At 40.8% G+C, this 24,496-nt stretch overlaps 1 protein-coding gene across 2 annotated transcripts in view; it reads right to left on the bottom strand.

Annotated features, from left to right (window-relative positions):
• Positions 1-24,496, bottom strand: part of Synpr (synaptoporin) — a 349,008-nt gene that overhangs the window by 150,836 nt on the left and 173,676 nt on the right. Inside the window, exon 1 of one of the 2 annotated variants that reach the window (XM_028894514.2) lies at positions 23,702-24,170. The exons of the other annotated variant lie outside the window; for it this stretch is intronic. Within the exon in view, the coding sequence (XP_028750347.1) occupies positions 23,702-23,725 (24 nt within the window). The 5' untranslated portion in view covers positions 23,726-24,170. Of the gene's footprint in view, positions 1-23,701; positions 24,171-24,496 lie in introns of those variants that run through there. 2 annotated transcript variants of the gene reach the window in all.

Here is a 24,496-nt window from a genome sequence, read left to right as displayed (position 1 = left end):
CTGGAATGGCCTCTTCCTTTTCTAGTACATTTTCATCAGGGTATGAAGACCTATTTTTCTTAAAATAAAAACATATTTATTGATTACATCCTAAGAAACAGGTCCCCCCCCCTCTCTCTCTCTGTGTGTGTGTGTGTGTGTGTGTGTGTAAGCTGTGGCTTCCTTTGCACTTAATATCTGGAAGCAGAGTGACAGGCAATATACAAATAAGCAATAAATATAAAATTGTAATTATGGTTCAAGGGGGCATGTAGAAAACACTGGCAATAATGATATCTCTTCAGAGAAGGTAAGTACTACACACTGAAGGGGAAGAGCTAGATGGGGAGAACCCAGGGCAGACACTTTGGAGAAGGGCAAGAACTTGACATAGTGAGGAAATAAAGCTATTATAGCTCTAGTGGGCCAGGAGAAAAAGCTCATAAGAGGACCGTAGGGGAACACTAGGTGGGTCTTCATAAAAAGTTTACATGTACACACAAAATCTGATTGGTATTTATTTTACCATCCAGTAATTATGAATTATAAAATATTCATAATCAAGAGAATAACTGATATTTTGAGGCCTTTTACTGTGTGCCAGTACCGGAGTAAAATGTTCCATATCCATCAACTCAATTGTTTCAATATCCATGCAATATACATGTTACTATTGTTTATGCTGGAGAAACTGAGGCTTATAACATGTCAACTTCCCTAATGTCACACAGAAAGTAAGTAGGAATCAAGGAACTGGACCCTAGACCATCTGGCTGGAGTTCTTAGCCAAACCCAGAGACACTGGTCTTCTCTTGAACGTCGTCTGTACCACAAAGCATTCAAGGGCAAGCAGAGCCACCTCGGGATGAGAGCTCTGAGGACCTGGGCTCCTTCTGGTCCCTTGCAATTGCACCATTGGATGTGGCAGGTGCTGGGATGAGATCCAATGTCTAACCAAAGCAGTGGTTTGTGAGAAGCTGACTAGAAGAGATGTCTTGACATCAGTCCAAGAAAAGGCCAGAACAAAGATGTAGGAAGGTGTCAGAATTGCTCAAGTAAAAAAATAAAAATAAAAAAGAGGGCACTGTATCGGGCTTCTGCCGGCTGCTGTGTTTGTGTTCCCTGGAAGGACTGATACACAAAGGCCAGGGGGAAGTGGAAAGAGCTGGAGAAGGGAGAGCTCACCTCACAGGAAGCGGATCTTTTCAGCGATTATTATCATGTTCTCTTTCCTAATGCTGCAGGTCCCAGGAAACATTGCAGAGAGACAACAAGTCCATTTTCTAGGTGCTAGGAGAGTTCCCACCATGATATGGCTTTAAGACATTGCTTGAAATATACCCAGTCTCTACCACTGGCCCTCCTGCACCGGTACCCACACAATTCAGCCAGGCCTCCTCTGTCCACCATTCAGCCACCTAACTTTGTTGCTTCTCCATTCTTGATACTGACTGTAGATGCCAGCCCCCGCAGTCTGTCTAAGTGCTATGGCCGCGGCAAGAGTTCTGGGCTGCTGGTGTGGTTTCCTGTCCTCTGAACCTTTCTCTAGCCTTGCTCCCGGTTACCCAGGAGACCCAGGACCCACTTTGCTGCAGACTGTCTTTCCGGTTGGACTGCTTCCCTCTTCCCCTCCCCCCTTGCAGCTGTCTGTCACTCACAAGGCCTCCTGCCTTCAGGCCCTTGCCCGCTCTCCAGCCTATGTCATTCTTTAGGCAATAGCACATTACTTAGAACTTCTGTCCCTAAACAGCTGTAGGTGTTCTTTGCCTGTCTACCTGTGTTGCTTTTCCCTCCAGCATTCAACTATGCTTTTGGCTTTAATGTTTTAAAATGTATCGTTATTATTTTAAACTATGTGCAGCATTTTGGTGTGTGGGTAGGTATATGTGGGTGCAGTGACTGTGAAGGCCAGAGTCCTTGGAGCTCCCTGGAGCTGGAGTTACAGTTAGTTGTGAACTACTTGACATGGGTTCTGGAAATGGAACTCAGGTCCTCTAGAAGAGCAATACAAGCTCTTAAACACTGAGCTATTACTCTAACCCAGTGGCCCTCAACCTCCCTAATCCTGCGACCTTTTAATACAGTTCCTCATGTTGTGGTGACCCACCCCAACCATAAAATTATTTTTGTTGCTACTTTATAGCTGTAATTTTGCTACTGTTATGAATCATAATGTAAATATCTGTGTTTTCCAATATTCTTAGGTGACCCCTGTGAAAGGGTCACTCAACACCCACCTCCAGAAGCTGCAACCCACAGGTTGAGAAACACTTCTCTGGCCACTACTTTTGTGTCTTAACATTAAGTTTAAGTTCTATTTTCCCCCAAGAAACACTTTTACCATTCTTTGGTAGACAGAACATCAAAGCCCCCGTAGATGTTCATGTACTCATTTACCATGTAACTACCCTAACATGGGGATAATAATCTTGACTCATCTGGCTGAATCCAGTGATATTACCCAGTGGCTCTTGGGTAAAGGAGATATATACGTAGAGTTCAAGGAGAGGGAGAATAAAATTAAACATGGTTGACCCAGGCTAATGGCTTTATTGATAAGGAAAAGGCTATATGCTGAGGAATTAGGTAGCCTGCAGGATTTGGAAAAGAGGAGGATGAGGCTACACACAGAAGGACAACAACCTTGATGATCCCTCCATTCTATGACTGCTAACTTCCACAACTGGAAAAAAAGTTTGGGTGAAGACACTGAATTTGTGGTGATTTGTTAACTAAAATTACATACATTCCCTGATCTTCTTCTCCACCACAAGGGAAAATTGGTCTCTTTGTCTTTAAGCTACTACTTAGCCCTATACACTAAATAATTTATATATATACTTCTTTCAATGAGAATATAAGCCTTAAGAGAAGCTACCACATCTCAGGCATATTTATGTATGAGCATAGAACTGGAGCATAGCTAAGTATTCATTAATTCATTCATTAATTGTTCATTCCTTCTGTCATTCAAATATTTATTATTTATTTTGTGCTTATGCACAAGAATCTAGATGCTGCTAGGTTCCATTACTGCATTAAATAGCAAAACTGAGAAGATTCTTTTGGCTTCAAGGAGCTTATACTTTGGTGGAGGAAACATTGATTAAGAACCATGAAGATAATTTGAGTTGACTTAAAGATGTATAAAAATAGATAAGGGATTCAGAGCAGGAAGAGAGAAGGGCATGTGCTTAGGATCTGTAGAGATGGATGGAGTCCAGTGTGTTGAGAGACTGCACTGGACAAGACAGTGATAGGGATGCCATGGGATGAGGTGGAAAGCAAGCTGGTGCTACAGTGTCTACTAGCCTGTACTCTGACAGTGGGGAGTAGGTTGAGCACAGAGCTGGGTGAGCAGACTGTAATTTATAAACGGATACTTTAGGTGTATAAACAATAGCTTGGGGGAAAGATGCAGATGGGATAGAAGTGAAACAGTAAGGATGTTGCAAGACAGTGATGATATTTAATGCTGAGTCAGATGGTAGTTAAATCGGGTAAGAAAACATGACTTGCTGCTTTGTGCTCCTGGAGGTTGGAGGACAGCATAATTTCTTATAAGGTTCTCATACACGAACACTGAGCTTACTTAAGCTAAACCATAATTCCATGAAAAATATATAGCACCTCTTTAATGGATGGTAGGACAACAGGGAGGCTGGGCATTGCTGAGACTTGGCTCTGCAGAGGAAGATACCTGGGTCTGAATACAAGAAATGTGTTAGAGTTTAAAATTAAGAGAGGTGAAGAAAATATCATGTGACTGAAGAAAGAGATGCAATTGTGCTGTGCTGGGGGCTACAGAAGGACCTTGTTTTGTTAAGGTGTGAAAGTCCAAGTCAGTACACACTGGGCAGGTGAATTGGATCCAAATCAGAAAGTGCAAGTTTGACAAAGGAAAACTGGCATGCTGCATGGAGCATGGGGAGCTGTGAAAGGAAGATGCTGAAGCACGAAGAAGAGAGATGGGTAGCTGCTGTGGGATAATCCTCATTTGCACTGTCAAGATTTGTCACTCAAATCGGTTTAATAAATCACTGATTGTCCAATAGCCAGGCAGGACGTATAGACAGGGAAACCAAACTAAGGATGATGGGAAGGAGAAGGGTGGAGTCAGGAGTTGCCAGCAGATACAGAGGGAGCAGGAGACAAACATGCCTTGCTACTAAAGGCACACGGCAGGGCATAAATAAGGAATATGGATTAACTTAAAATATAAGAGATAGTTAATAATAAACCTGAGCTATTGGCCGAGCATTTATAATTAATACAAGCTTCAGAGTTGCTATTTTGGAATTGGTGGTTGGGACAAGAAACTTCCATTGACAGGTACCATTAACTGAGAGAAAAATTACTAGATTATTTGTGGGAGGAAACTAGAAAAAAAGAGACATATAAGTGATGGGAGGTAAGAGACTGAGAGATATTTCCAGAAGGATTCTCAGGGAATCTGATGGGCTTAGCTATAAAGAAACTGGAAAGAAGAAACATGATATGAATCCAGGGTTTTTAATTTAAAAGCAACTGACAAATCTTTAATATAAAAATGGGTTATAGGAAAAGGGAACCAATAGTTAGGTTTGCGGTTTGCTTTGAAAAACTTTTTCAGGTACAATTGATAAAACAAGTGTGTGGATTCTAGAAGGGAGTTTAAAAGATTGGCCTCTTTGAAGAAGGTTGAGCATTGATAAATTGGCAACAACAACAAAAAAATGGCTGCTGTGCTTTGAGCTCTGCCTGCCAACAGATAGGGTCTTTTTACTCAATTCTTAAATCTGAGTGGACCATGTAATTTTTCTTTTACCAACACATTATGATCAAAGTGACATGTGAATTTCAAACCTTAGCCCTAAACAGTCTTGAAGCTTGAAACATACCTGGTCCATCCCACTGGCTGGTGAGAGTTAAGTGACTCAGTCACCCTCATTTTCCTAGTTGACAGATAACTAATCATTAGAAAGAAAGCCAGTTTATTAATTGGAAAAAATGACTATAGATATATGATTGAGCAATTAAGACCAGCAGACATTCAACCCAGCAAGATTGCTAACCCATAGAATTATGAGTTATATGCACAATGTAGTTTCAAGTCATTAAATTTTAAGAGGTCTTGTTATACAGTAAAGGTTAACTGATACATAATATTCAAGAGAAATTATCAAGGAAGGGAAGTAGCAGATAGTGTAAACAAAGTAAACTGAACAACTCAAGGAAGTAGTAGTCTATTTAGTACATAAAACTTTATTAAGTACAACAATTCAATAACTTACCATATGTCAAAAGCACACAGTTTGGTATTCCAAATGCTAGTACTTTCCAAAAAGGTACATTCATAACTAGGATGAGAAGCAGCCAAATGGGAATAATTATCCATAAGAAGTAGTTTGAAAAATGCCACCATTTTGAATTAACAAAAGCAACAGCGTCAAGTCAATTATTGGTCTCCTGCTATTAGCCATGCTCAGAGAATCCGCCAAGAGTAAGGGACTGCCAACATACTTATGCCACGGACTCACACAGGCAGCAGAGCCTTCTTCCTTTCTAGACCAAAGCTAGTAGACCATTCAGTGTATTCATGATAAGGTTTGGACTCTGTGGGTCTCTGCAGTTCTTCAGAGAGATTCTTTCTCTCCCACAGACACCAAACATTAGAACTTGCTCTACAAGACTTCCATTAGGAAGTGCTACTGCTTAATTTCAGTTTTAGCCAGGTCCTTTCACACTTTCCTATTTTCTGAAGAAATCAGTTGGTTAGATCTAACACTTAAAGGTCTCTTCCATCCTATCTTGTCTTAATTTATTTTAGCAGCTGCAAGGACTACAACATGCTCATTAAAATGAACCGTCTGTGTATCCCAGTGCCAGGCTTACCAGTGAGACAAGTGTCCCAGAAAAGTCCCAGGGGAAAGCAGTGACCTGATAAAACCTTAAAAATGAAAAAAAAATCTGAACTTAAAAGAATAGCACTTCCAGAGAAAAACCATAGCCACTTGAAACTGAAAACAACCATTGAGGAGTCCCAGTTTACTCAAACGGTCCACCATGGAGATGACTCTTACCTTGGGAGAAAGAAAGCAAGAGGACTCAGAACATGTAGCAGCCTCAAAAACCCCCAGAGCCTTCAAGGTCTTCCTCAGAAGGAACTTTCAAGTGGAAGGTGACTGCTGTACTGAGGGGACAAGGGGCCTAGAATGACCAGCAGTTGTTCCTGGGGGGAATATGATTGAAAGTGCTCCCTGGGCAGAAGCATGAGTTTCCCTGGATCCATCAACTCAGAAAATTAAAGGCACTTTTGTTGGTGCCTTTGTGTTCTCTATTGGAATGGAATAAACTAAGTATTCCCTGATGGTTTGAAGACAAGAATTTCAAGACAATGCAGATGAAGGAAGAATTTCAAGACAATGCAGATGGTCAAGCTGAGCTGGGAGGATCCTATAGCTTGTCTGGAGGACAGAGCAAACTGTATGGCCATGACACATGATTGTCACAGGTTGAGCCTCTTTCCATTCTGCAGAACACCTAAGGGTTCAGGATGACCTACAGCTAAAGTGTCTACCTTCACTTCCTTTGTGTCATTGAACAAGCTACTACTCATTTCATAGGTCCTCTTAGTCTGGTCTCTGTGAAAAGCCAGGGCTATTGCCAACCTCTCGAAACTACTGGGGAATTCAGTGGTTAAAAGTGTTTAACAGATTCTACCCCATACTTTGCTCAAATAAGTTGATTCCTCAAAGAAACCATAATTTCTTTCCTTCACATCTCATTTCTTCATATTCCTGAATAATTTCACTAAACTACTTACACGTCACATGCCAGGATCAGACACAGCACAACTGTGGCTCTCAGAAAACAGCTTTGTGGAGTCAGTTCTCTCCTTCCACATTTACGTGGGCTCCTAGGAGGGAACTCAGGTCACCATGGTTGTATAGAAAGCACCTTTACTGGCTGAGCCATCTCACAGGCCTGGCTATTGCACTTTAACTGACTACCTGAAAGTGTGTAAGACTGGCATGCCGCTTGATCGGCACGCACCTGTTGGCCCCTTGGAGCCACCTATATTGGAGCTCATGTGCACCACACATTCAGCGGTTTTTTGCTGAACATCTAGAATGTTCCCTGAGGTCTTCAGAATGTCCTGTTCCTAGTGTAGTTATGAGACTGGGAAGAAACTGCAGCAGAGTGTGAGGGAGGCAAAGGCATGGCCAGTTATGAGCCGAGAAAATGTCAATCGTTCATCATATAAGTAATTCTAGGTAAATTAGAACAGTGAATTTGGACAATTAATGAGGCCTTTCCAGAGGCCAGGATGGGTAGGGTTTGACTGGGGCCTGTTTTTCTTCGGACTGTGCTGGAAGGGGGAACATGATAATTAGATGTACTGTTTCATATTTAAATATTGTGGCTGTAATATTTCCATTATGGGACCATAGTAGTATTTGTGGACTCACTGTTGAATTAAGAGGGATAACAACTAGACACTTGGCTGATAGAATCCAATGGGATGTCATTTCATTTTAATCCAGTAGAACAAGATCATTCCTAAGTTCAAAATGGAAAGTATTAAACAAGAGTTTATTTGGAGTAAATGCTTTAAAAGTCCATTGTTAAATTTAGGTAAAGAAGCCATGTGTGGTAGTACATGCCCCTTGGGAGACAGACAATGCTGGATTACTACATGCACAAGGCCAGCCAGGAATATATAGTAAGACACTGTCTTTAAAAATCAAAGCAAGATAACAAGAAAAGTACTGTAACAATCTATAATCTAACAAGCTTTTTTTTTTAATACATCAAGCTGTCTTGAAACTGATGCTAGATACTTCATCCTTTGCCTTTATAGTATTTAATCAGTCTGCATCCTCAATCCCATCATAGGCAATAGTAATAGATTAAATGCAAAATGACCTCAGCACATTCCCACAATACACATCAATTATTGCACATAGCCATCCACTACCCAGCAGCTCTTACTTTTCTTTCAGGGAGGGATTTTATAAACCTTCCTCAAGTAGGTGGAGGTCCAGGGTCACATAGGGCCTGGCCTACATTCCCGTGTTACTGCTCACCAGCAATGAATCTCCAGTCAACTGAACATGACCATTCTTGATAGAAAACTGAATAAAGAAATAATCTGAGTTTTTGTCCATGGAGTTATTGCTGGTATCACATATGAAAGTGTCAAGTACTAGATGTCATGAGCCTGCAATTATTACAAACTCTGTGGGAAGGTGGAAGACACAGTACAGATGGTCAAAAATCTTTGAGTCGATTTGATACTTGGCAATAGGCTGACTCCTCATCTGTAAGGAAACCTAGAGAGAATTTCTAAACGTTAACAAAGTTAAAAGTAGTAATTCCTCTGTCTCTGTCTGTGTGTGTGTGTGTGTGTGTGTGTGTGTGTGTGTGTGTATGTGTGTATGTGTGCAAGCATGCAAGTGTGCAGGCTATATACACAGGTGGTGGTCGGATGTCAATGCCAGATGTTTTCCATTATCACTTTCCACATTTACAGTGATATTTTATTTGTACTGAAATGTGATTTTAATTGTATGTTAATAAGTAAAGTTGCCCGACTAGCTCAGTCGGTAGAGCATGAGACTCTTAATTTCAGGGTCGTGGGTTTGTTCCCCATGTTGGGTGCCAAATGTAGATGTAACCAACCATCTTATTAAATAAGAAAGACAGAACCAATGCAAAGAAGAAAGCCAAGAGATCAGAGCTAAGAGCCTTACCCACCTGCTGCAGCTAGCCTCTTAAGCCAAGAGACCTCTCCGAAAGAGAGCTACTCCCTGTCTGTTTGTCTTTATATAGACTTTCTGTTCTGCCTTCTCATTGGCTGTAAAACCAACCACATGACGACCTCGTCACTGTCTGTTGTACAGCCCTCCAGGTCTTCTATGGTATTGAGATTAAAGGCGTGTGTCTCCAATGCTGGCTGTATCCTTGAACACACAGAGATCTACCTGGCTCTGCCTGCCAAGTGCTGGGATTAAAGGCGTACACCACCACCACCCAGCTTTTGTTGAATGCTATTATTACCAACTACTAGGATATAAAGAAATGAAAGTTAGTAGTTAGACATTACAATAGAACTTGTAGTCATATTAGATATGTTTTAAAAATTGAGCAGATATATTTTAGATAGACAGGTCATCTTCAAACCCTTCAGAGATCTACAGAATATGGCATTTAAAATGTTTTAATAACTTAGAAAATTTTTCTTTTTTTATTATGACTATGAGATATGTTGGCTCCTGGCAGTACCAATCTACTTCAGAGAAAATATGGGCATTGAAGAAACTGCATATGGAGTTAACTTTCATTGTGGCAAAGTTAGCCACTGGACAACAAAATATCCTCGAATTAACTGTTGACAAACAGGACAGACAGGACACGAAACAAAGGACTACTGATTCTTGCCAAAACAAATGTGGTTATGGCTTTGTCAAAAGGCATCTTCTGAGGCCAGGACGATATGGCACCATCCCTGAAGTGGCCTTCACAATCTGGAAAAGGTACAGTGCCCCTTTCTTCAAAAGCAGCTAAACAGGCAGTGGGCCGATGGCTTCTGATATGCAATGGAACAGCAGCTGAAACAGTTATTCTTGAAGAGTAACTAAGCTCACACCTCTCAATAGAAGATTGGCATTTAATAGAGGGATGTGAAGAAGAACGGGATGCCAAGATGAAGCCACATATACACAGCCAAGAAGAATGGACAGCTAAATTTAAAAAAAAAAATCAACAATTTCCAGAATTTAAAATCCTGAATCATGACATGACACTAGTGGAATTCAGGTGTTTCTGGTACATGGACTGCTCTCACCCAATGTGAGGTTGAACTGTTGACCTTGTGTACATCCTACTTCACAAATGAGTCTGTCAGATACGCTAAGCCTATAGGCTGAAGATGATGCCCCAACACTTCGGAGAAACCTCAGGTGACTGTCCAGGCAGCTGGCTGTTTCTGTCAACTCACAACTTTTTTGGAAGTTGCTTGCATACACTTCCTGATTTTATTTTTGTTAGCTAATATTATTTCCTTCTTGGGTCCTTCCTGAGGGAGTTGAAGATTAGTTAGTTACAGTTGAATATTAATTAGGATAGAAAGTGAATTAGATACATTTTGGACTTACCAAAATAGGATAGATAATGGAATTATTTTCTCTGAATTTGTCAAATACAAATGGACTAGACATTGTTTAGGTATTTATTACTTGTATATATTGTATATAGTTATTGTATTTTTGTATATAGTTTTTCTTAGGTTAGTTATAACCTTTTTTCTTTTCTCTTTTCATTAAAATAGAAAAGGGGAAATATGGTGGTATTTTATTTGTACTGAAATGTGATTTTAATTGTATGTTAATAAATAAAGTTGCCTGGGGGTCAGAGCTATTAGAGCCATAGCAAAAGCTGGGTGGTGGTGGCGCATGCCTTTAATCCCAGCACTTGGTAGGCAGAGCCAGGTAGATCTCTGTGTGTTCAAGGATACAGCCAGCATTGGAGACACACGCCTTTAATCTCAATACCATAGAAGACCTGGAGGGCTGTACAACAGACAGTGATGAGGCCGTCATGTGGTTGGTTTTACAGCCAATGAGAAGGCAGAACAGAAAGTCTATATAAAGACAAACAGACAGGGAGTAGCTCTCTTTCGGAGAGGTCTCTTGGCTTAAGAGGCTAGCTGCAGCAGGTGGGTAAGGCTCTTAGCTCTGATCTCTTGGCTTTCTTTTTTGCATTGGTTCTGTGTCTCTTATTTAATAAGACAGTTGGTTACATCTACATACATTGATTTCTTGATACGGTCTCACACTGAACCAGAAGCTTGGCATTTCACCTGGACTATCTGGCCAGTGAGCCCCGGGATTCACTTATCAGTAACACCGCTGTTATTCCAGTACTGGAGTCTTAAAATCCGTTCTTCACCTTACACACTGAGCTACCACTCCAGGGCCTGCACTTTCATTTTTGTTGTAGATTTCCAACAATAAATTTATTTCTGTATTTATTTTAAATATTTTGATTCTTTTTTAAAGATTTATTTGTTTGTGTATTTTATGCATATGAGCATTTCGTCTGCATGTATGTCTGCACACCAGAAGAGGACATAGACTCTTATTATAGATGGTTGTAAGTTGCCGTGTGATTTCTGGGAATTGCACTCAGGTCCTCTGGAAGAGCAGCCAGTCCTCTTAACTGCTGAGCCATCCTCTAGCTCAGCAATAAATTTGTTGTTTGAATCAACTTACAGAAATAATGATTTAGAAGAACAGTCTATGCCCTTCCCTGGTCTATATTTCCCTATAAGGGCTATCCCTATCAAGCATTTCCATTTCTTTGTTTCTTGTCCCCGTTTCTTACCTCTCCAAGTCACATATAGCTCGGAGAGCTTGCAAAACAGTTTCCTGCACTTAGTGGAAATTCTAAGAAATAGTTGCTGGGTGAATAAATGAATGAATAAAGTGACAAGATCTCTGTGTTAAATTAACAACTTCAAAAACATTCAAAGCGGATTTGTCTTTATATTTAATCTTTAATTTCACAGTTGTCATGAAAATAAAGATAAAGAGAGTCATGGCTGAAATTTCATTCTGTTTGATAACTAATAATATACACTCTGACTTATTTAAAGTGCCCTATTACACATTTCTACTGACACCATCAGGAATACCATAATGGCTCCTTCTTCCTCTCATCTCTATCTTCATTTCACAGATGGAAAAAGTGAGATTCAACAAGGTAAATGCTTCAAATGTTTGCACAGCTGGTGGGTAACAGGAGCTGGATTAGATCCCCAAGCTTCATTCGAGTACAAGCTCTATGTGACAGCTCTTTCCCAGGGGAGATTCAATCAATTTTAAGTGTAACTGTGATGCAATGGCTGTCTGATAATGTTGTGGAAGTAATCTCATTTCTTTATGATGGACAACAACTATCCCTAAAACACACCAGGACCACAAGCTGATAGAAGGACCACAATCTCATATAATAATACTTCTGCAGACTACTGGTGTGGGTGGATGGCTCAGTGGTTAAGATCACTGGCTGCTCTTGCAGAGGCCCCAGGTTTGGTTTACAGCACCCAACATGGTGTGGCTCACAAGCAACTAAAACTTTAATTACAGAGAACCCAATACCTTTTACTGGTTTCTGAGGGCTCTATATACAGTCAGCATGCTTAACATATATAAAAGAAAACAGACACATAGATTGAAATAAGTTAATCTTGAAAACAACAACAAATGGTGATTGGTTCAACTTCAGGCTGGTGCAACCTTGTAGCAAGCTTGGACTGTCTTCAATAATTTTTATTTTACCTTCAGCCTTTTCCTCCAACCTCAGCTGATAAATATCAACTAAGGCATATCTATTCCTACTACAATGTTCTGTGACTCCTGCCAAAATGCCATTATTCTTTGGAGCTTTCCTTTCAGATTGTAACTTAGATTGACAATATATTTTTGCATTCTCAGTTTGGAGAGATACTTTATGTTCTTCTGATGTCAATTTTTCCTTGGAGTCTGAAAACATGCTCATACCATATCTTTGGCATTTGCTGCCATTCTTGAGCCCATTTTTATTCTAAATACCATGTTTTAATAAACTCCCCCAGGGGATTCTGATGTAAGCATTCCATAGCCCATACTGTGAGAAACCAAGTCCACAGGAAATGAGAGGCTGAGCTTCCACCCCACTTTCCTCCTAACACCCCCAGATTCTGCTGGAGGAGGTCCACTGACCCTGTTTGTAAGGAGAGCTATCTTCCCAGCTGGTAACACAGAGCAAAAAGTAGACAAGGCAAATTGACCAAATGAGTAGCCAGAGTCACAACCAACTGAAGCTGGAAGCTTAAGCCACACTCCCTTTCTAGGTCTGAGCTTGGAGATTACTTATGCATAGATTCTGTTCTTGGGTACAGGGTAGAACTGGGAAGCTTGCGTTTATTTCTTCTTTTTAATCTGTCTCTGTCTGTCTCTGTCTGTCTCTGTCTGTCTCTCTCTCTCTGTTTGTGTGTGTGTGTGTGTGTGTGTGTGTGTGTGTGTGTGTGTGTGAGAGAGAGAGAGAGAGAGAGAGAGAGAGAGAGAGAGAGAGAGAGAGAAAGAGATGCATCTGCATGTGTGAGTATGTCATGGCATACATGTGGAGGTCAGAGGACAATCTTATGTGTTGATTCTCACCTTCAACCCTAAGATGAAGTTTCCTGCTGTTTCCAGCTGTGTGCAGTAGGACAGTTAGACCATGAGTTTCTGTGGATTTGCCTATTTCTGCCTCCCATCTTGTAGGCAGAATGACTAGGATTACTGATGAGCACTACTGCGCCCTACTTGATATGGGATCCAAGGATCCAAGCTCAGACCCTCATGTTGGTGCAGTAAGTGCTCTACCCAATGAGCTATCTCCCCAGCATGGAAGCCTGCCTTTCTGACTGACTCTGGGATAAAGACCACAAAGCATGCTGTTAGTCAGCTCTTTGAGGGACAGAAGGAGCACTGGAGCTGATGCCTAGTGATGTTGACAGCTTAAGCATCCCCACAGTTTCTTTTTATCTCTAAGAAGAGTCATTGTCCAGAAAGTTGTCTGAGAGATTGTCTCCTAGAAATGAAAAGCCAAGAATATGATTGCCTAAACAAGACCCGAAAAATGCCAAAATCAGTAGACACCCTAAGGTGGAAGGGTGGAGTCTCCTGGGCCCCTCCCCAAAGAAAGAGCTACAGACAATTAACTGTTGATAGAGGAAGAATTAGTATTCCCCAAGGATGAATTCCCTAATTGGTATCAAGTCGTCATCCTTGAAAACAAGCAAAAGTAAACAGATTTCAGCAGGTTGCAGATTACATGTACATATTTATGAGTTTATATATTCGTATGTAACAAAAAATAATTTAAAAAAAAGAGGCCATGAATTTGAAAGAGACATGGGAGGACATGGGAGGGGTGGAAGGGAGGAGAGAGAGGGACATTATGTAACTATATTTTAACTTTTAAAAATTGCAAATAATAAAGCAGTCACTGTCGACTTTACTCAGCCATGCATTGGATGTCCCTCCTTCTTCCCTTCTACTAAGGGCAGGGACTGAACATGGAGTGCTTTCTACCAGCTTTTCACAGGTTATCATAGTGAGAAAGTTCAGCACTGGGGTCAAATGCAGATAAGGCACAGCTAGCACACAGTCATTATTTATATGTTATGGGCAAGTGGCTAAGCATCTGCATGCCTTTGAAATAATAATAGTGATCCATCTCATGCTGTCTGGAAGATGCAAGTCCTGCAAGATAGAGAGCGCAGTGCCTGTGAACAGTGAATGCAGTATAGATGCTAGTCATGTGATCTTAGTGTTTGTCCTGTTGAGTCAACCTCATACCAGCAGTCCTGGGGTTCCTAAAGATGTCGGTGCCCTTCATATTCGATGTGCTCTAATCCTTTCCCCTTTAAACTCTATTGCAGAACTGTTATGGGGATTAAATAAATTAATATGCATAAACACTTGGAGCCTTGCCCATCATATAATTAGCACCCAAGATGGCTTTGCTCTTCTATTTAATACTTGCTATAATAATAATTAAATAGCTTTTGAAGGATTTTTAAAAGTGCCCCACCAACAGCACTTAGACTGCAAATCTTGTGATGATGTAGACTGTAACAGTTTTAGTTACCTCCAAATATAAAAATCTTAGTGTAGTGCTGGCACACAGTTGCCTCTCGTAATTGAAAAGATGAACAAATGAATAAGTATGAATGAGTAGGTGAATGAATAAAAATGCATTTTTAACTTCCTGAAGGGATCTTCAGAAACAAAGCTGTGAGAGATGCCACGGGATGAAGGGGCAACAAGAATGGGAAGTAAAATTAGCTTAGGGAAGTAACTGGTCTTGGGGACGGGGTTAGGAAAGGCGCCATTCAAAACCTCAGAGGATGTGGAGTCTGCAGTTATGAATCAGAAAGGAGTGAGCAGAGGGAGGAATCTTGGGACGGAGCTGCTAGCAGATAACAGCCTTCGAAAATATGAGCTAACTGGATTTTTCTGATCAAATGTGCCAGGGGATGCTTCAGTAAATAAAATATGAGAAATGAGAAGCCTTTGAATTTCCTGCAGCACAGGCTGATGAGCATCAGGGTTTTCCCTGAACTTCTATCCCCAGTGTGGAGACAATCATGAGCACGAATTCTGAGAAGCTGCTGAGCCGTGTGGTGGTAGCAGGTTAAAGTCCCACAACATTAGCGGGTAATGGACTGAGGTCTAAGGTTATATCAATCCTCTCCACAATTATAAAGGCAGCGGCTTGAGCTAGGACTGATGGAAGTGGAAAGGAGACAGAAGATTAAGGAGTGTTCTGTGTGAGAAGCAGAACGTAGGCAATGGCTTTATCCATATTGCATTTGGTTGTATTGTACTTACTCTTCAGTAATGTTGCTCTGTGTTTGCAATCTATGCTAAACTCCCCTGAGAGAGAGTGACCCAGCAAAGCATTTCCAGGCTACTTTAGAGCCATCCAGTAACTACAGTCCTTTTCCTGGAAGATGAGGAGATCATTTCCTTGTACTCTCATTGAGGACACTGGATGAAAACTGATAGCAAAATGAACTTAAAGAGAAGGAAACAATGGTGTTGTCTGGGCCCACACAATCTCTAAAGGACTTTCCCATACACTTTCCACAAGTCTGTGGAGGAAATTCATTACTCCCACGTGACAGAGGACAAACCAGCCGAGGCCTACATGTACCACCTATATACAACAAGGCATACTTGGTTGTCAGGATTTGAATGTATTTACTCTCATTCCAATTTCTGTGCTCTGAGACAATGCAGGAAGAAGACAGTTTTCTCAGGATTCTGCCAGGATAATTCCCTTAAGGCTTTTTATCTTGGAAAATGTGCCAAGGGCCCCAGAGGTAACCCACAAACAGCTCAACAAAAAATCAGGGCTAGGGGCTTGGGTACTGTGTGACACTCACTCTGGGAAAGACCTGCTTCTTTCTATGTTTGGGAACAGGTAAAAGTACCACTGCAAGCCACACCTGCCTTTGATGTGTTTCTATGTCGTCTACTCCTCTGTGAAATTTTATCCAGGAACACCCTGTCTCTGTCTCCCTTCATGAGGTGGAGGTTTCATTAAACCAGTGCCTAAAGGCAAGGTTAGGTACAGTCAACTGAAAGTCAGAGACCTTGCTAAGGATCCTTTGTTGCAGAATATTTGTTTAACTATGCAAAGGTGTGTTGATTTTGTTTAACTGTGCAAAGATGTGTTGCCTTTCCTGCCTAACACACCTGATTAGTCTAATAAAAAGCTGAATGGCCAATAGCAAGGGAGGAGGCATAGGCAGGCCTCCCAGGCAGGGAGAGTAAGGAGGAGGAGGAATTTAGGCTGGAAAAAAGAAGAAAGGAAAGGACATAACAGGGAGATGCCAGGAGCCATCCATCCAGACAAACAAAGCAGGCATACAGAGTGAAAGAAAAGTTAAAAAAAAGAAAAAAGCTGAGGCAAAATATAGATGAATAGAAACAGTTTAAATTAAAAGAGCTAGTAGGACAAGCCTAAGCTAACGGCGAGCACTCATAATTAATAACAAGTCTCCATGTCTTTATTTGGGAGCTAACTGATGGCCCAAAGAAAATTCCAGTTTCACCCCCTAAACACCTGCCTATAATCCCAACACACATTTCTTTTAATATAATCTTATTAATTTGTTGAGAATTTCATACATGCATACAATGTATTTTGATCATGTTTACCCCCTCCTATTCCTAACTCCCCTCACATCCACTCAGCACCTCCTCATCCCTCCCAACTTCATGCCCTCTCAATTAAAAAAAATAACATACCAAGTCTAATTTGTATGTCCCATATACTCATGGATGTAGGGCCATCCACAGGACTGGCCTATTAAGAGGTACATTCCTAAAGAAAACTGACTCTCCCTCTCCCAGCAGCCATCAACTGTCAATAGCTTCTCAGCTAGGGGGAGGCTCATGATCCCCTACCCTGCTCCATGATGGAATGTCAATTAGCTTGATCTCATGCTGGTAGCCACATTGCTGTCAATTCATGAGTGCAACAAACTTCACATACTCAGAGAACACCTCTTCCTTCTAGTCCTCCAGACTTCTGGCTCTTACCGTCTTTCTGCTCCCTTTCCCACAATGGTCTTTCAAGCCTGGAGTTAGGATATGTGTAGCATCAATTCCCCTATTTGTAGCTGAGCACTCCACAGACACTCATTTTTGCACAAACATCTCTGGCCTGCAGCAAATCCATGAATTCACTGTCCTCCATTGGAAATATTTCTGTTGCCTCTTGGGCTAGAAGGACAGGGAACTGAGATCTGTTCTTGTCTTTCCTTTAAATTGAATTCACAGTAGAGCCTTGGGTAAGTCACTCACCTCTTTGGGCTTTTGTTTTCTGTCTTAAAGAAATAAAGTTTGAGAGTCATAGGGACACGAGATTGAGACTGTGATCTCTTTTCTTTCAAGACGGTCACTCATACAGCAGGTCTATCTCATGTCAAAACCCATGCCCCATACCCATTCTACAGCACAGATCACTGATGACTCTGTGCTTTCTGCAATGTATTACTCTATACCCCAAAATGGTTGAAGGAACTCTAAGTGTATAAGAGGACCATCTGAAACCACCCAGATAATGTGGCTGAGATAGAAGGTTGGCCTTTAGACATCCACCACCCTTGCCTCCCTCACTCCTTGGTAAATGACCTTTAGTATTTAAAACAGCCTCAAAGAGAAAAAAATTACACTGTAAACACATTTGCATTTGCATTAAAAGTTATAATTTGTATGATTGTTAGAAAAAATATTGGAATTTCAATATTGGAATTTCAGGATAAATTACTATGAATTTGAGTTCTACTTCCTTTTGACTGTAAGGATTTAGACACATAACCATCTAAGTGTCTGCCATTCATTTGCTAAAGGAGATATATTTTAATATTGCCTCATTTGTTGATTGCTAGAATCTAATGAGATAAGATAAGCTATTCAGAGTGGTAATGTTTTGCACAGAGATAAAAGATAGTAACCAGGAGAAGCTTACAGATGTTCCACTGCACAGAAGTAAAGGATAATGATAGGGAAAAGTTTACAGATGCTCTTCTGCACAGAAAGAGTAGTGACAGGGAGAAGCCTGTAGATGCTCCACTGCACAGAAGTAAAGAATAGTGACAGGGAGAAGCTTACAGATGCTCTTCTGTACAGAAATAAAGAGTAGTGACAGGGAGAAGCTTACAGATGCTCCACTGCACAGAAGTAAAGGATAGTGACAGGGAGAAGCTTACAGATGCTCTATTGGCCTCAGGTAGGCTGTATCAAGCTGCTTAAGGTAAATACACAGCTAAGAATCCAAAAATCGAAAGGAAGAGATGTCACAGGAAGAATCAGTGAAAGCTGACTGTAATCACCAAGTTTCTTTCATTGGTTCTCATTTTATACAGGGGCAATTTGGCAAAGCCTTTGGTAATTTAGGTTGTCTTAGCTTAGGGTAGAGATTGCTACTGACATCTAGTGGGTAGAGCCCATGAACACTATTAAATATCTCACAGAGAGATTTCACAGCAAGGAATAATCTGGGGAGTGTACTAATGTGCTGGGATTGCATAAACTTGAACTATTAGAAGTTCCTCAAGTTCAGAAATGGGGTGCATCTTGTTTATTCCCATGCCTTAGCATCTGGCAGCGTGCTAAGCACAACCCTCCCCCCTCCCAGTATACATGTTTGTTGAAGATGAACAAGTGCATGAACACCCAAGGGAGACAGATAAGGCAAGTCAGACAGTCCTGGTTGTCAGGGACCATCTTCGGTCCTATACGCACCTTCCCAGTTTGCTTTTTTATCTTCTTTTTCTGTCTTCTCAAAATTCCCTCCTTTCTTTTCTCTCCCAAACACTGGGAAGAAGGAAACCCCTGTGAGGCTGCCTAGGAGCAGCCAACAGCGCTGAGAAGACACAAGCACTGGGGAGCCTCACTCAGTTTTCTCTTCAAACTACTCCATTCAGCAGACTGTAATCACTCCAGCAAATAAGTGGGGTTCTAGTTCCCTCCCTCAGCATGAACAGATAAAACCAATGGCACACATTCCCTGCAGATGACTTAGGAGGCCAGCTCAATTATGCCTTTCAGAAGACGTATTCTGGGATGTGAAATAGAAACTAGGCTTTGGTGAGGAATGGAAAATAAAGACACTTAGTTCTGGGAGTAGAGGTGTTGTATTCTATCTGTTCGTTCACCACTGTATCTCCACAGTTCTCACAGAACCCAGTGCATGGCAGGCACCATTAAATATTTGTTAAGTAAAAGGGTAACATTGGTGGCTAACATTCCAATATTTTCCTTAAATCTGATCAATTTTTCAAAAGCCTATATTTTCCATCTCTTCAAAGGGCCGTAAGACATGACTATATACTTACATTAGCCAACCTAACACTCCTCAGTGAACTTGTTTTCCTGGGCTGGAAACCAGCTTTCCAGAAACTGGAGTGGAATGTGTTTGAAGTTACCCTTCAACAGCTTCCCCTGCAGGATTTAGGGTGGAGGTTACGTTAGTGTGATCACTGTAAACACACTATGAAGATCCATTATTCTGCAGCGTGACGGCAGGACTTCAACTCACCCCTTTTCTCAAATTTTTAAAATAATTTAAAGGCATATGCCAATGGTCAAGAACCTCTTTTAAAGGACTGCATCCTTCTCATGGTGACTTCAGGCTCCAAACTTGAAGTGATCCTTGTGAGTGCCTAACAAGAACCCTGCTCTGTTTGCACACTAGCTTGTAGTGAGCTTGCTGTAAAGTTCAAGACTTCTCCAACACCTCTTGTCCATCTTTACACCAGCCGCTTTCTCTATATTTAATGGGTTCTTTTTAAGGACTCAGTGATCGATATGTTTAAGGACATACAACTATATCTAAAATAAAGCAGAAATAAACATAGGTTGGATTTCCAGTGCTGTTACTCTGGGACTTAGTGATCTCTCTGAAGAAGGATTACTGGAAAATGATTTCCTTTATAAAACTGTTTCTAAGATTTTTCTAAGATTAGTTTTAAGGGATAACACACATTTGATGAGCCTGGGGTTGAACACAACATATTTTCTTAGAGCAAAAGTCTATGTTTGGTGGCTCTCAGTACATTTAGAACCCTCATAAATACTCATCAAAAAAGCAAAATGATCCACATTTCTTTATCAGTGCTGGCTCTAATACCACACTTGCTGATTAAACCACCAAATTATGTCTTATTCAAGAACAGGAGAAGAGAGAATTCAGGATTATGTTATTGCTTCTGCCAAAAATGACTGTTAGCTTAGAAGCATTTAACTCTACACTGCACTTTGAGCTTTTAACCACCTAGCCGTCGATATAAGTGTTAGCACAAAACTATTGCTTGTTAGTCAGCAAATCACACCAAAAAGTACCCTCTATGTTGTGGCCACCACTTCTTCAGAGTTTAACTCCAGGAGCCACCAATGTGTTGTGTTTGTTCCTTCATTGACTTATATTCTTTTGGGTTTGAGTAAAACATAGGAAGGATATCCTGAGTTAGACTTCACATTCTAGCCACATTCTCATCACTCAGAATCCTCTCAGGCAGAATGGAAAACAGCACAGTGTTTCCTAGATTTACCACGAGTGCTGTGCCCTGCCTCCACAGTGCCGCTTGAGGGGAAATTTCAAACATATCGATTCTATGTTAGTCAAAATTTTCCCCTGGAAGACTTGTCTGAGTTTTATTGGCTCAGATGGATTTCAAATGGGAAGCTCAGTCCCTGGGTGCAAAGGAATGTGTTTAAAAACTCAGGACTTCAACTCTGTCACACTGCTCAGCATTTTTAATTATCTGGCTTGTAGAGAAGCAATATTCTAACTGAAGCACCACCTAAGCCCTTTACAATTTAGCCAAAGAATAGAAAGAAAATCATGGGAGTGACTGAAAAGAAGGTGAGAAGTCTAGAAAGTTTTCCCTGGTGAACCAATTCAATTGGAATTGCCTTTTATACTTTGCATCCATGACAAGCTGGGTGGCTTAGGATACTGATATTTCTACGTTATTTTGGCATCTTTATTTGGACCCTTTGTTCACAGACTGAAAGTCAAGGGACAAATTTGTCTTGCTTACAGAGATACCTTAATTTAGCCACATCTGCATATTGTCTCTCCCCAGGCTGGCTTCCTTTAGCTACATCCACATCTTGGTAGCTGCACAAATTGAATGTTTTTTAGGCACATAATTAGCCTGGAGTTACAAAAGCACAGTGTGAGAAAAAGGAGGTTACCTATTGTCAGAGGAAGGAAAAATACCAGGGAAACGTGTGTTACTGTTAAGTGCCTGCAAACCACCGTGGCTGAGGAGTTTATCACAGGCTACACTGACCAAGTGAAGCCCCAACTTGAGGATGGATGTGCCACTCACTCTATCTCATCTGCATCATTGTATCATCACATCAAGTTACACACTTTCTCTGTCTCCATTTTCCTATCTGCAAAGTGGAGAAATGAGATTAGCCTCCTCAGAGTGGCTATGAAGACTATAGGAGACTACATGAACACTAGAAGCCGAGTGATGTGCTCAGCCAAGTGCCAGACATACAGTGTATTCACCAGCTCAAAACAGTCTCTGCCTTCTGCTTTCTTCATTTTGCTAAAAGGAATAGAAGATTTCATTGTGGAAAAATTTGAAATCATTTCATTATTTTTGTCCAACACTGCATAGGGTTTTTCATTCATTAAAATAGATTTTTTAAAACTGACTTTTCTGGACTTATCAGGAGGGATACAATTAAAGACCATGTAGGCTTATCCCAACTCAAAGTGATGGTTGATGACCCTGACTTCTTGAAGCGATGAAGGTTCAATTATCCTCCCTATGGCTTCATGTATGGAGCCCCAACTATTCCATGATTAGCAGGTGAAGGAGAAAACAGACACTTGTGGGTCATCATTCCCTCATACTCCACTAACTAATACTGTGGAGTAGCTTCATATGCTGACTATTCTGTTTACAGCTCATGACTTTACATTCAACCTGTTACAGCTGACCGTGAAGGAATATCCAAAGATGTAAAGTGGAGGTAGGGAGTTGGCTGTGTGTGCCGGAGAGGAGAGAGGTTGGGACCTGCCCACTGCTGATGCTTTCACTCAGCTCAAGGAATAAAAGCCATGCTTTCTTTTTTCCTGCAGACTACCTGCTAAGGCATACTTAGTTCCTCTAGGATAAATGGCGTCTGAGTTTGCTATTAGGAACACATCCACAAAAACTAGGATCAGGTAATATAAACAGACAGATGGTTTTGGAGGAATTTATTTCAAAGCTAGATCAATCATAATTCATACTGGTTATCAAAAGGAGCAGCTCCACTTTAGCAGGCACATTGCAGGGTGCCCTAACAGTGTCAGCCAGGGGGTCAGTGCATTCCTAGACAGAAATTACTATTTCCTTAGAGTTAAGCTGTGATCTGTCACAGTTCCAAATGCGGTTATTCAAAAAGAATATATGCTTCAGAGTTCTAGACCAGCATAGAGTTCCCAACTTTACTTTCAAAATCTCTAGGAATTGCCAGGCTTTAACTTCTGATTTAAAGGTGCCCTTAACTTTTGTCATGAATGCATTCTCTAGTTCATTTACCATGAAAAAAAAAAAAAAAAAAAAAAAAAAAGACTATGTGGATTTGCTGACTGTGTGACAAAAAAAAAAAAAAAAGATTAAAGCATGTTTGTGTCCATTAGCACAATTAGTTAATCGCCTTATCATCTCTTTGTACTATAATTACACGAATAGATGAATTAGCAATAAAGAATTCAGACCATCCTCTGCCCTCAGCTAACCAGGTGATGCATTTCGAAATCATGACTCTGAGCAGATGTGACCAGACACTATTCTGCATCAGTTTGAATTAAATGACAGCAACTTTTCTCCCGATTAACTTGAGCTATGGCCACACCAGAGCCAAGGCTGGGCCTCTGGCAGATGGTGGTACAAATACACAATGCAAAGAAAGTCAGAAAAGAAACAATGGCTACTTGAAGTCTAGCTTTTTATGCAACGCAAGAGATTTGCTTTAGCCATATGAATACTTTTTTTAAAAAATAGAAATTCAGTTCTTTTAAAGAATGTCTCAGAATCAGAAAGGAATCTCATTCATTCATTATACCTTGGTATGAGACCTTATGAGATTAACACATAATATTTAGTAGCTATTTAAGGAGTTGAAGACATTTGCACTATGATGCTGATGAAGAAACTTTAATTAAAATGGTAAGCAGGTTGTAGCACAATGAATATACTTAGAACATTAAGCACTCTTAAGCTGGTTGAGATAGAATGGCATTACATTTTTATAAAGCCTAATATAACTTTGCTTAAATAGTTTCCTTACTGTGTTAAAAGAAGCCCAGAAACCCAGTATATACTTCAACAGCTATTGTAAGGATTATACTACATAACCCAGACTCTTAGGTTTAAACATATGCATAAAAGAAAGCTAAGTTAAAGAGAGGGAGAGACATCAACACTAAATATTTCTAAAAATCACATTAGGAAAGAAAAGTATACAGCCCAAATATACTTACACATGTACATACACACACATTGGGAGGGGGAGGAAGGGAAGGAAGGAGGGAAGGAGAGAGAGAGAGAGAGAGAGAGAGAGAGAGAGAGAGAGAGAGAGAGAGAGAGAGAGAGAGAGGCAAATCAATAGAGAGATGAACTTACCGGAGCAAATATCACCATACACATTTACAAAAGAATTGATAATCCAACTTCCCTCTCCTGAAAAAAAATAGAGGTTGTCTCATACTAGAAAAAAGCTTCTCTGTCCACAGCACCAGCTCTTGTCCCTCTCTTTATGAAGCAAAGGAGGAGGACAAGAAATCAATGCAGAGGGAAAGTGAGATGCTATACCAATCAGATAGCAGCTTCTGCCTTCTTGCAGAGAGATGGGAAAACAGTCACATTAGTAGACAGTGACAGCCCACAGCTGAGTACAGGAACCTGATACTCCCTTGATGCAAAGCTGTCTGCTTTGTGGGGAGGTGGTTACCTCCGTTGTGCACTCCCACACTTGGCTCTCTGCTCACAATTGCAAGTGCAGGGCCGCTTTGCACAAGCATGCTGCATCATGAGCAGAGTCACCCACTCCCTCTTATTCAGAGAGCCCCCTCCTCTCTCAGCCACAGTACTTAAAATCAAACTGGGAGCTGAACGCAAGCCAGGATTTTGTACGTTGAGGATACAAGGAAGCAGTGGTTTCATTAAATCCTCACGAATAGATTTGCATAGATGAGGCACATGTATGTTTGTTTTAAAAAATTGCCCTCGTTTTTATGGAAATGCATGGGTGTTAGGCATAATAGCGATTTGGGAAATTCATGCACTGTCCATAAATAATCATTAAGATGATGGCATTGGAAGATGGGCTTTTCAGGCTCTGGAGACTATGGAAGGAACAAATTATAACTCGGTGCTCATCCATCATACTAGTATTAATGAAGACCTGCAAAAATCACA

This window comes from Peromyscus leucopus, chromosome 9 (assembly GCF_004664715.2).
Source record: "Peromyscus leucopus breed LL Stock chromosome 9, UCI_PerLeu_2.1, whole genome shotgun sequence".
Taxonomy (NCBI): Eukaryota; Metazoa; Chordata; class Mammalia; order Rodentia; family Cricetidae; genus Peromyscus; species Peromyscus leucopus.
This window is presented reverse-complemented; position numbering and strand designations above follow the sequence as displayed.